Genomic DNA, 11,893 nt, shown 5'->3' with positions numbered 1-11,893 from the left:
ATATATATACAACACATATATATATATATATATATACCACATACCCATTATATATGATTATAATACACACATATACATATATATATACATTAAGATATGTCATGTGTACTAAAACATTGTCAAACCAAGATGTAAAAGCAGAGTGCCACACCTATCATAAGGTATGAAATACTTTCAATGCATGACATGCAAACTAAAAATACATACCTGATATGTTCTAACCGTACCATACAATGCACTCCTGGCAGGCGTGTTGGAATCTAATCAAACCATTGAGTTGTGTTTGTTGTGGAGTGGAGTACATCCAGGACATATTTGAAAGAGGAATTATGAAGCTGTGCAAGACAAACAATGATGTTGTGTTTTGTTCTTCTCAACGACGAATAGAGGAATAAAAAAAGGCACATTTGGACGGCACACTGCTTTAGTTGACATGGCAGCACACACCCAATGGGAATCAAACTTGAATTAAAACACCCCACGAGACGACATGATTGCATTCGTGTGCACAGACCAGCGTGCCCTGAAAGATGATGTGTTAAATGTTTTTTCTCTGTCCTTGTTCCGTTTAGAGTGGTTTCCTCCTCCGTGTCGGAACCCTGCTGAAGATTTAAACTCCTCCGTGTTTCACAACATCAGCCTCTCCACAGTCATGAGCTGTGAAACGAGGCAGAAGTGCTCCCTACACCTCAGAATCAAAACAGCATTTCAACTTACTGGTATGTCAATGTGACAACTTGAAATGATGTCATTAAAAATACCATTGAGTTTCTTCTACAGTGAACATTTTGAACCCCGAGGTGGGAACCTGTGAAGAACAGTTATCTCTTCAGCTTGTAGTTGTTGTAATTGAGACATTCTTAAGTGACAGAGTTTAGCAGGGAAATGTATCAAGTTAGAAATGATCCAGATTATTTTCTTTGAATGGAGTCATTGGTAGGGAATGAAAGCCAGATTGTAGAAAGGAAATGTGAGAGGAATCATTATGCATAATGACGCCTGTGTAACAACCTTTTGACTGTCTCAACATTTTTTAAAGCCACCTAGTGTCGCCTATAGTTCACACTGCCTTTATGTTCTAGGATTACTGTATATTCTCTATAAATCCCCACCTCACTGATGACACATTTAGTGTCGGTGAAGGAGCATATTAACAGTAAAGGAAGTCTCATTTATAAATCTAACTTCTTTCCATGATCAAACTTCTGCTTTTGCGCCATGGATGTATCAATTGACATTTTCAAATGTGGGTCAAAACTCACGAGCTGGGAGGCACGTGTGCACATCTGCAGCACACGATCATAATCTCTGTGTATTTGCTCACTGTCTGGGTTGGAGCATGGAAATCCCTTTATTCCACTCAATAAAACTTGACGCATACGGTTCTTCTCCTATGAAAGCTAAAGTCATTCCAACTCACGATGACCTGCATAAATAGTTTTAATGGTTAACAGGCTAGTTAACAGTCACTGTTTGACAAGCTGTCTCTTCAAACTGTCTTCTGGCTTCTGACTTTGATATATTTTTCTCCCCAGAGTCCATCCATGGTTTGTCCGTCTGCACCGTCACCGCCGGGATGATCGCTAACTGCCGAGTGTTCACCTTCACAAAAGGGTCGAGAGAAACAATGTCTGGACTGCAGGTATTAACAGCACCACGTGCATCATTTGCATTCTAGTTATAAGAGTTAGTTTTTCTGTTTTTGAATCAAATAATCCTCTTTTTTTTAGTTTGATTTGGTTCCAAACAGGTACTGTAACGTCTACGATGATATTTCGGAACAGAGGCAGACGTGTGATGGCGTATGTGTGTTTTTGTTTTCCCTTTTCCTGAAGGTGGAAGTTGAGAATAATTGCAATAACATTTCACCAAGCCAACATGTGCAAGTAACAGTGAAAACTGTGCCGAGCTACTGTGGCGTAACATGGACGGGCAGCTATGAGGCTCCAGGTGAGAATGTGCACGTGCATGTATGTAAACACACTCATGAGAGCACAACTGCTAACAAACAAACTACGCAGCTGAAGATGGAATATATTACACAGCACATCATTCTTCATGAGTAAGTAGTTCATAGTAACAGGAATGGGTAACATTAGGAAGACTTTGATCCACAGTTATGTTCAGACGAAGGTAAATGATTTATAAAGGAGGAAACGGTAGTAGACGGATATTATGTAAATGTTACACGTGCAAGCATTATATCAGTCTTGCTTTAATCTTTATCCCTATGACTATTAGTAGTTTAAACACTGTTGCATTTCTCCCCAGGATGCAGCAGTGAAGTTTTGCGAAGACATGTCCCAGAATGCATCAGTGAGTACACATCTATTCCTAAACAACTAAGCAATACATCATTATGTTTTACATAAAGTATTATGGGCCATCAGCAAGTTAATCAGAGTGACTTTTTCCTCTGAAATGAGTTTTATTTGAATATATTCTAGAGAAAAAACTGAAAAATAAACCAAATTTTGTTGCAGATTTTTCTTCTTCATAGTATGACCCCTCATATTAATAACACAGCCTCTTAGGGTACCAACACTCAGGCTGGAAACCTAATGTAGACTCTCACATGTACCTATGACTGATATGAAAATCTCTCACTAACATATTCAGCTGGGAGGCTATCATATGACGTCAAACCAGAGAGGAGGGAACTGAGCGTCAATGTGTCCAACATGCTGGAAGATCACGACTACGTCCTCCGTTTGTGCCTTAAGGATTTCATCTGCTCTGACACAGGGGCCAGTATACTGGTGAGTCCCTCTAATTATTGAAAACTGAGAATCAGAATGACTTTTTGTGCAAAATCTGTGGATTATCTTTACTTAAAACAGGCAGGTTCCAAGGAACATGAAGCATCCGTTCTAAACACTTATAATCTTTCTATCAGTTAGTGAGTCAGCAGCTCATTGACTTTGTGTCCACCCACTCAAGCAAAGGTGAATGGGACTAATGCCAGGCTGTCCTCATGTATGATTGATACTAAGACACACTCACCACTCTGTGAGGGAGTCTCTGTGGGGATGCTTAGGTTGGAAACTCTCACAGTTTACTGATATCACACACTGCCAGTGAAACCGTGTGTCATCAAACACAAAGCCATGTTCACACACATGCCAAAGACGGAAGATCAATATTTACTACGCTTTGTTTACCTTCCAGATAAAGAAGGGGGAACCCGTGAAGAGTGCCACCCTCCCGTACTCCCGACTTTTGCCCTGTCTTTGCATTGAGGTAAAGTTTCTGCCGGTACTTTCTAGTTTCAAGCACTTGTGATCTGTTTCTATTAGTAATCACTTCCAGGGAAAAGGGATTGAACGTTTCCTAAAATAAATTCTTACAGGGCTGGTCATCTGTGACAGATGCCCTCAGAGTCCAAGTCTGCCCCTTCAAAGACCGTGAGTCCCTTGATTGCTTTCAGTCACAATGAATCATGTGCTGTAGTATTTCAGAACTGAAACCATGTCATTTGTAAATAATGTGACCTCCCCTGCCTGCAGGTGTCCAGGAGCTGTGGGTTGGAATAAACTTTGACCCACTGGAGAAGACGCTGTCGTGGCAGCCCGCCTGTCGAGTGACTGCCGTGGTTGTGTTGTGTCAGAGAAGAGAGGACGGCGTCTGTGTGGATCTGCCTCACGCCTCACAGAATGTTAGCAGAGAAAAGGTGAAACCAACAGTTGTGTTTACCCTCCCTGCTTGTTAGGATCACAAATCACTTGATACTTCATACTTTATACGAAGGAAAGAAGTTATGACGACAGCAGGCATTCTTTTGCCAGGAACACTTTGTCCACACGAATGATGTCAAAGAAAAGTGCTTACACATTAAAGTAAACGGTGTAATTGCACAATTGAGAAAACTGTTATTTGATAACATTTGAGTAGAAGAGAATTATCTGCTAATATAAACAGCCAGTGATGCAGAGAGCCTCACATCTGAAAAAAACTGTGAAGTCTTAACCCAAACAAGAACTGAGTAGCTTTCAGTCTGATCTAAACTAAATACTTAGTGCTGCTCTGTATCTCATTATTAACTATTTCTTCATCTTTGCTTTTCAGATTTCATTTACTAAAGTGGATCCACATCCTCAGCTGTGCATGAAGGTAATAAGTGTTCAATCTTCAGTTGAGGTTGTTGTTGGTACAGTCACACACTCTTTCACTGTGCAGAATACACTAAGATGTACTTTGGCAATTGGGCAACTGTTGTTTTTTAATGAAGTTTAGCATAGTAGAATTTAATATAAGTTCTTTCCCCAATGTTAGTTTATGATACAAACTGTTTTTGACATCACAGATGGACCTGAGAGTTGTAATTACACAGTTTGGCCACTAGGACAGTTGGCTTTAAAGCCCGGCGCTCGCTGTAGGAATACAGGACTGTCTCAGAAAATTAGAATATTGTGATAAAGTTCTTTATTTTCTGTAATGCAATTAAAAAAACAAAAATGTCATGCATTCTGGATTCATTACAAATCAACTGAAATATTGCAAGCCTTTTATTATTTTAATATTGCTGATTATGGCTTACAGCTTAAGAAAACTCAAATATCCTATCTCTAAATATTAGAATATCATGAAAAAGTATACTAGTAGGGTGTTCAACGAATCACTTGAATCGTCTAATTAACTCGAAACACCTGCAAGGGTTTCCTGAGCCTTGAAAAACACTCAGCTTGGTTCAGTAAACTAAATCACAAGTATGGGGAAGACTGCTGATCTGACTGCTGTCCAGAGGACCATCATTGACACCCTCCATCAGGAGGGTAAGACACAAAAAGAAATTTCTCAAAGAGCAAGCTGTGCACAGAGTGCAGTTTCAAAGCACATCCACAAAAAGTCTGTTGGAAGGGGGAAATGTGGCAGGAAACGCTGCACAACCAAGAGAGATGACCGCAGCCTTAACAGCATTGTGAAGAAGAGTCGCTTCCAGAATTTGGGGGAGCTTCAAAGACAGTGGACTGAAGCTGGAGTCCAGGTATCAAAAGCCACTGTTCACAGACGTGTCCGGGAAATGGGCTACAATAGCCGTATTCCCATGGTCAAGCCACTTCTGAACTCAAGACAACGGAAGAAGCGTCTGACTTGGGCTATGGAAAAGAAGCACTGGACAGTTGCAGAGTGGTCCAAAGTCCTCTTTTCAGACGAAAGCAAGTTTTGTATTTCATTTGGAAGTCAAGGCGCCAGAGTCTGGAGAAAGGCTGGAGAGGAGCAAAATCCAAGTTGCTTGAAATCCAGTGTGAAGTTCCCACAGTCAGCGATGGTTTGGGGAGCCATGTCAGCTGCTGGTGTTGGTCCACTGTGTTTCATCAAGCCCAGAGTAAATGCAGCTGTGTACCAAGAGATTTTAGAGCACTACATGCTTCCGTCTGCTGAAAAGCTCTATGGAGATGAGGAATTCATTTTCCAGCATGATCTGGCACCTGCCCACAGTGCCAAAACCACCAGTAACTGGTGTACTGACCATGGCATTACTGTCCTCGATTGGCCTGCCAATTCCCCTGACCTGAACCCCATAGAGAATATGTGGGGTATTGTGAAGAAGAAGCTGAAAGACACCAGACCCAACAATGCTAATGAGCTAAAGGCCGTTATTGAAGCATCCTGGGCATCCATAACACCTCAGCAATGCCACAGGCTGATTGCCTCCATGCCACGCCGCATTGATGCAGTAATCCGTGCAAAAGGATTCCCAACCAAGTACTGAGTGCATTAATGGACATTTTCAAATGTTTGATTTTGTTTTGCTGTTATAAATCTTTTTTTTTACTTGGTCTGAGGAACTATTCTAATTTTTTGAGATAGGATTTTTGAGTTTTCTTAAGCTGTAAGCCATAATCAGCAATATTAAAATAATAAAAGGCTTGCAATATTTCAGTTGATTTGTAATGAATCCAGAATGCATGACATTTTTGTTTTTTTAATTGCATTACAGAAAATAAAGAACTTTATCACAATATTGATGAGAAGCTTGATACCACTCTTATGTTTGTACGTCAAGACGCTACAGCTAGCAACTGGTTAGCTTAGTTCTGCACAAACACTGGAAATGGGGGAACAAAGAAAACTCCATTTACCAGTAATTCTAAAGCTTTTACTATACTATAGTAACTAAAACAAAAAAGAAAACAAAGAAAAGGGGAAACACTTCAAACGCTCGTCCATTGTGACTCAGTTCAGCAGTGAGTTAGCTGGTAAACTAACCACAAAGCAGAAGTATTGCTTCCATTGTTTTCTATCTGATTTACAAGGTAAACAGTTCACTGGAACTATTTTATGTCGGCGTGGTACAGTGTGTTTAATGGGCTGTCTGATGCAAATCCTCCAATTTAGGTTCCTTTCTTAGAACTAAGGGGTTATGTTTATGAATTGTATAACTGTTGGATGAAAAGTACTTTGAAATATAACTGAACTATGTTTTTCAGTTCACTGCAGGCTCTCAGTCCTGGACGAGGTGCCCCTTTGCTGATGCCACATTCAAAGGTATTATCTGATTACTGCACGGCTACGTCAGGCAATAAATCTACCTGACCATCGCCAACCGTTAATATTACGTAGATGACAGTTGTGGTGTTGTACAATTGTATCATTATCATTATCATTATATTGATAGCTGTGCAATAATTTCCAGCATGGGAGGTGATTGTGACGAGACAACTAGGTCAGGACGACGTGAAGATGTTGTCGCACATCACTGCAACGTTTTCTGTGGCGCTGTGTGTGAAGTCTGAAGGGTCCGCTGTGTGCCAAATCACTGACACACACATCATGCATTTGGTAGGTATCACAAAGAACTTTGATTTGCATACTCACTGCACCTCTCAAGGATCGGTTTTGTGCTGTATGGAAGCATCTGCACGGCGGCTTCTCGTGTAATCATTCAGTCATCTCTCTTTTCCTTTTGTCTCCTTCTCAGGAGAAACATAAAGCTGTGGACTTGAACCTGACAGGGCAACTATGCAACACATGTCTCCAGGTATGTTTGTAGTTAATGGATCGTTTGACGTATACTGCATGTTGCCTAACATTTAGACAGACAATGACTGAACACACATTCTGTATTTGTGTAGGTGAAGAGGCTCGATGTGAAGTATGCAGCCACAGTCCTTCACTGTCTTGAGCAATGCGGTAAGTTTGTTGCTCCTGACAGACTAGACATGAATTAATCTTTCTCTTCTTTTTTGGTCTCATCCTGTGTTGTATTCACAACCTGAGGTGCCACATCTTTTACAAGCGCAAATAGTTTCCACTGCTTATTTTTTAAAATGTGTTTTAAAGCAGTAATAGATCATATGTTCATCACTGTTCATTCATCTGTAAAAGGCTCATCTCAAAGGTTTGTGCTCGAAGTGATTTCTTGGCATCATTTTAAAGATAAAAGGATTCTCTGTAACCAGCATCGTGTACTTCACTTTAATTTAGTGTGCAATGATTGATGAAACCATTATGTATAAACATAAGGGCTCTGAAGAAAGTAGGGAGCAGAATGCATACGGGTTGTATCATCTTTCAGTAGTCTGCTCTTTTATCGCCCATATGCCTCCATACATATTGATCTGACAGATGTGATAATGTATCTTGTTCACAGAAGAATCCCCGTACGTCAGACCTGTCGTCATCAGACAACCCTCTTGGGACTTGACTTGGGTTGTTGTACCTGCGGGCGTTTGCCTCTCTGGCATCATTACTATCACTCTGGTGCTGCACGTACTGTTAACCGGTAGGTAGAAACTGACAGGAGCTCAAGCCTGCAGTGTTTTGTCCTCTGTTGACCTACTTTGATGTAAGCGCTTATCAACAAAATTGATTTAGGCGCAGTTCCAGTGTCCATCCTTCAAACTCAAAGACTTTGTCGCACACTGCTAATAAGTCTGCGAGGGCTCGGTGCAGTCTGCATACGCTGGTTTAAGGCTTCAATGCTGATAGTGCTAGTTAAAGAGTTAAACACCATGTCAAAAATAACAATACACTTGCTGTGCATGTAATGTAAATGTACTTCCTCTGTGAGTGGCTGGTTTACAGTAGGTTACAGTTATTTAAATGAAAAACCTATTGGTCTATCTGCTTTTCTGATCCCCCTCTTTTCTATTTCAGTGTATGAGAGGAGGAAACTAAAAAGAAATGGAGGCTATATCTCTGAAAAGCAAATAGGTAAGATAATCACAATTGTATTGACTACATCGCATGTGCATTTTCAAAGACCTGAAACGTGAGTGTAATCCTGTGTTTTGACAGATCCTGCTTTTGACTGCGTGGTCCCTGTATTACAATCTCAACCTGCTGTCCACGGAGGGGTCCTCATACCTGATTCACCAAAGTGTGGGAACACGGAGAAGACCAATTTACTCTCTGACTGAGCGAAGAGCAGCGCTCCCGTCAAAAGCATTACTTGTAATGTGATGTATACAACTGTACAAACCAAATGTGTTCTCTGTTAAATGCAGCGTTCAATGTTGGGACAGATATTACAAATGTTATATATATTACTGGATCTTTGCTGGTTGGTGTACTTGTTGTATTTGATGTTGTCTGGGAGAAAGCTAACATGTATATTGTCATTTTTTTTTAAAGTTCAAATTCAGCTTGCAGCAACAGTTGGATCCTAACTAATATTTATATTTTCAATAAAAATATAAAAGCGAAACATGAAAAAAACTACTTTTTTACATGACAGATGTGAAAAAGCAAACGGAAGCATGAGAGTTTAATCACCACCTGACACTCAACACTAAGAGCTTCACCAAACTGGTTACTGCTATTGTGTTGTTGTGTAATGCAAGGTAAGCTCCCCCCCACCCTGAGGAGCCTCCGACCATCACCAATAAGAAATTGTTCTTTGGTATTTAAACATAAACGTTTCCAAGAAATACGTTTTCACTGAGGCTCTCACACCACTTTGTTTGCACACTTGTTCACTTCCTTAACCCTTTGCATATTTTTCTACATCCATATACATACATACATACATAATTCTGCTGCTATGGAGAATAATAACCCCTGTGACCCAGTTTAACCAGAAGCAAATACATACAAGTGATGATGAGTACATTATCTTGAATAACATGTTTACATTACTAATGCATCAAATGACAAAGGGCAAAGTAAAGTATGTTGCTCGTATCCCACGTGTCATTATCACCCAATTCTGCAGTATCCTTCGGCTTTAGAGAGTTTACTCTTTCAGCTTGTACAATCTGAAATGTGTTTTTGATTCACTCTCACGGCTCTCTTTACCGCACCGTTGTGACGAAAAGAGAGCTGAGCCAGAAGGCAAAGCTCTCAATCTACCGGTCGATCTTCGTTCCTACCCTCACCTATGGTCATGAAGGCTGGGTCATGACCGAAAGAACGAGATCATGGGTACAAGCGGCCGAAATGGGTTTTCTCAGACGGGTGGCTGGCGTCTCCCTTAGAGATAGGGTGAGAAGCTCAGCCATCCGTGAGAGACTCGGAGTAGAGCCGCTGCTCCTTTACGTTGAAAGGAGCCAGTTGAGGTGGTTCGGGCATCTAGTAAGGATGCCACCTGGGCGCCTCCCTAGGGAGGTGTTCCAGGCACGTTCAGCTGGGAGGAGACCCCGGGGAAGACCCAGGACTCGGTGGAGAGATTATATCTCCTCACTGGCCTGGGAACGCCTCAGGATCCCCCAGTCGGAGCTGGAGGATGTGGCCCGGAGAAGGGAAGATTGGATGGCTCTCATCAACCTTGTTTTAGGCTGCAGCTGTAGTCAAGCTGCTCAGATCCAAACAGCAGACAGACACATTTAATCAAACTAGCTGGTGAACATATTGCATTTTTTGGTGGACCGAAACATGACTCAATATAAATGCTAATGTTGCTTTGTATCTGCTGAATGTGTAAATAAGCAACTATTAGCTTTAAGCTATGGTGATCTTGAAAATGTCATTGCAAATCATGCAGCTACATGCAGATCAGTGATATTAGGATACCTGATCAGACACCAGTGTTTTCTAAAGTCTTGGCTCGTTTGGCTGATTATTCCTGACGCTATCTTCCCGTGCTTTAGCCTGATTCAGCTTCAGCTCCAGATGCTTCCGTCTCTCCCATCCTTTCATAATGTCTTCACTATCACTTTTCACATCCTTCTGTGTGTGGGAATGATTTGCACTTGTTTTACATAAGCAATTAAAGTTGGACAGGACACTGTACCAGTAAGAGAACAGAGGCCTCTCTGTGCAGACGCCAGCAGGTGTACAAGTACACAATCCGACATGTGATCAGGATTTCATGCTCAAGGAACTTGTTACTGTAAAACTCTAAATGGGTCAGTGTATTGGTCCGGGCGTGTTGGCAAACATTTCCTGGTTAGATTGGTTTTGAATGCGCGGTAAGCAAGCGTCTAAAACTAGGTGAGTCAACTAAACAAGAGAAGAAAATAAAGCCCTCTTTGCTTCCTCATAGTAGAGCGGTATATAATCTTCTTGCATGAATCATAAAGCATGTGTGTTCATGGAACATACGAGTGAACTACATTTATGTGTCATTAATTGTAACTTAGTCACGTTGAGGAAATAATTCAATGTGATGGTCAGCTGATTATTGTCTGCAGTATAATTCATGGTGACACAGCAACAATTCCACATCAGGTATCAGGTGGTGCTTTCAGCCAGAAAGGATCCTGGACGTGAGACAAGTGTTGGTTCCAAACATGATTGGAGATCGAGCTCGCTCGTTTCAAGTGTAACTCTCCCACTTACTCATGAAGTCATGAGTCCAACAATACCATTACAACGAGAGAAGAGAAGGTCTCTAAAGGATTTCACATGTATTCAATGATAAGTTGTTGAAGGTCTAAATGCTCCTCTCCACATTTCCAGGATTAAACTTGTGGAAAAACATTCAATTATTATTATTATTGTTTTTTTTCATGGGGCTTAAAAATAGATGAGTTTGAATGAGTGAATATGGAATCAGTGTATAATTCCCAGTGTGTTGCTAAAACTACATCTGCAGTTGTTATTTTATAACCCCAGATTGTTGCAGATTATTGATATGAGCCTCCTGGGATTCCCTTTTGATTTTGTCTGCTTTCCTTAGCAACCGGGGATTGTTGTGGTTGTTGTGGTTGTTGTGAATGGAGCAGTCCCACTGTGTTGACAACAGAAAATGTGTCACTGTCCTAATGTTTACTGATTGTAAATCCTAAACTGTGTGCATGCCTTGAACACCACTGCTTCTTGAGGAAAAGTGGTGCTGTAGCTCAGATCTTGGAGATTGGCTCTGGGACCGGAGGGTGGGCGGTTCAAGTTGGCTCAACCATGTTGCAGAGTGTGGACTGGTAGCTGGAGAAGAGACACTCACTCTGGCAATATATGCTTGTGAAGTTCCCACGTGTAATAAAATAACAAATAGTGTGACAATTCAATAATTTCCCAAAGCAGGATTAAAGGCCCTGTCACACGTATCCGTATGATAGGCCTTTAACAAGTACTTTCTTTTTTTTAAATACAATTAGTGCAGCTTGCATAAGGAAGAAGAAAACAAAAGAAAGAAAGCAACCAACATAAAGAAATGCACGCCTAAACGGAACAGGACAATAAAAATCAACGTCCTGGCGAATGAAAGAATATTGTGGGGAAAAACATATTCCAACTGCATTGTTGCAGAGAGTGAACTCAAAAGGCGGATGATTGTGTGTTCTGTGTGACTCAGGGACCAGTGGATGGTTCTGCCCTGATGCGACACCCATATGCAATCATCTTTCATTATCAGTTTTAAGGAAAGAGCAATGCGGGGTTTTCCTTTAGAGACCTGAAGTGTATCCTGGCTGTAACATCACGTAGTCATCAGGTAACATACGCACAAAAACAAACTCACTTATCTCTCAATCTCTCTTCATCTGGCGCGACATGTGACATCACTGCTTTA

General features: G+C 41.1%; 1 protein-coding gene across 1 annotated transcript; it reads left to right on the top strand.

The window, feature by feature from the left end:
- Positions 1-578: 578 nt before the first annotated feature.
- On the top strand, positions 579-8,631 carry il17rel (interleukin 17 receptor E-like). Its single transcript, XM_029462260.1, has 16 exons — positions 579-719; positions 1,536-1,642; positions 1,836-1,950; positions 2,272-2,316; positions 2,620-2,759; positions 3,169-3,240; positions 3,350-3,404; positions 3,507-3,670; positions 4,066-4,110; positions 6,432-6,489; positions 6,638-6,783; positions 6,923-6,982; positions 7,077-7,134; positions 7,595-7,726; positions 8,101-8,157; positions 8,242-8,631. Exons 1-16 carry the CDS (start codon positions 653-655, stop codon positions 8,361-8,363), a joined length of 1,443 nt encoding a protein of 480 aa, XP_029318120.1. The 5' UTR covers positions 579-652; the 3' UTR covers positions 8,364-8,631.
- Positions 8,632-11,893: the final 3,262 nt, after the last annotated feature.

This window comes from Cottoperca gobio, chromosome 23 (genome assembly GCF_900634415.1).
Source record: "Cottoperca gobio chromosome 23, fCotGob3.1, whole genome shotgun sequence".
NCBI classification, from domain to species: Eukaryota; Metazoa; Chordata; class Actinopteri; order Perciformes; family Bovichtidae; genus Cottoperca; species Cottoperca gobio.
This window is presented reverse-complemented; position numbering and strand designations above follow the sequence as displayed.

Bases quoted from the DNA above. Each gene is read 5' to 3' on its own strand.
- il17rel (XM_029462260.1), top strand. From the start codon at position 653: ATGAGCTGTGAAACGAGGCAGAAGTGCTCCCTACACCTCAGAATCAAA. The intron at 720-1,535 runs GTATGTCAATGT...TTTTCTCCCCAG, and splicing joins AACAGCATTTCAACTTACTG to AGTCCATCCATGGTTTGTCC. The intron at 3,241-3,349 runs GTAAAGTTTCTG...AAATTCTTACAG, and splicing joins TGCCCTGTCTTTGCATTGAG to GGCTGGTCATCTGTGACAGA.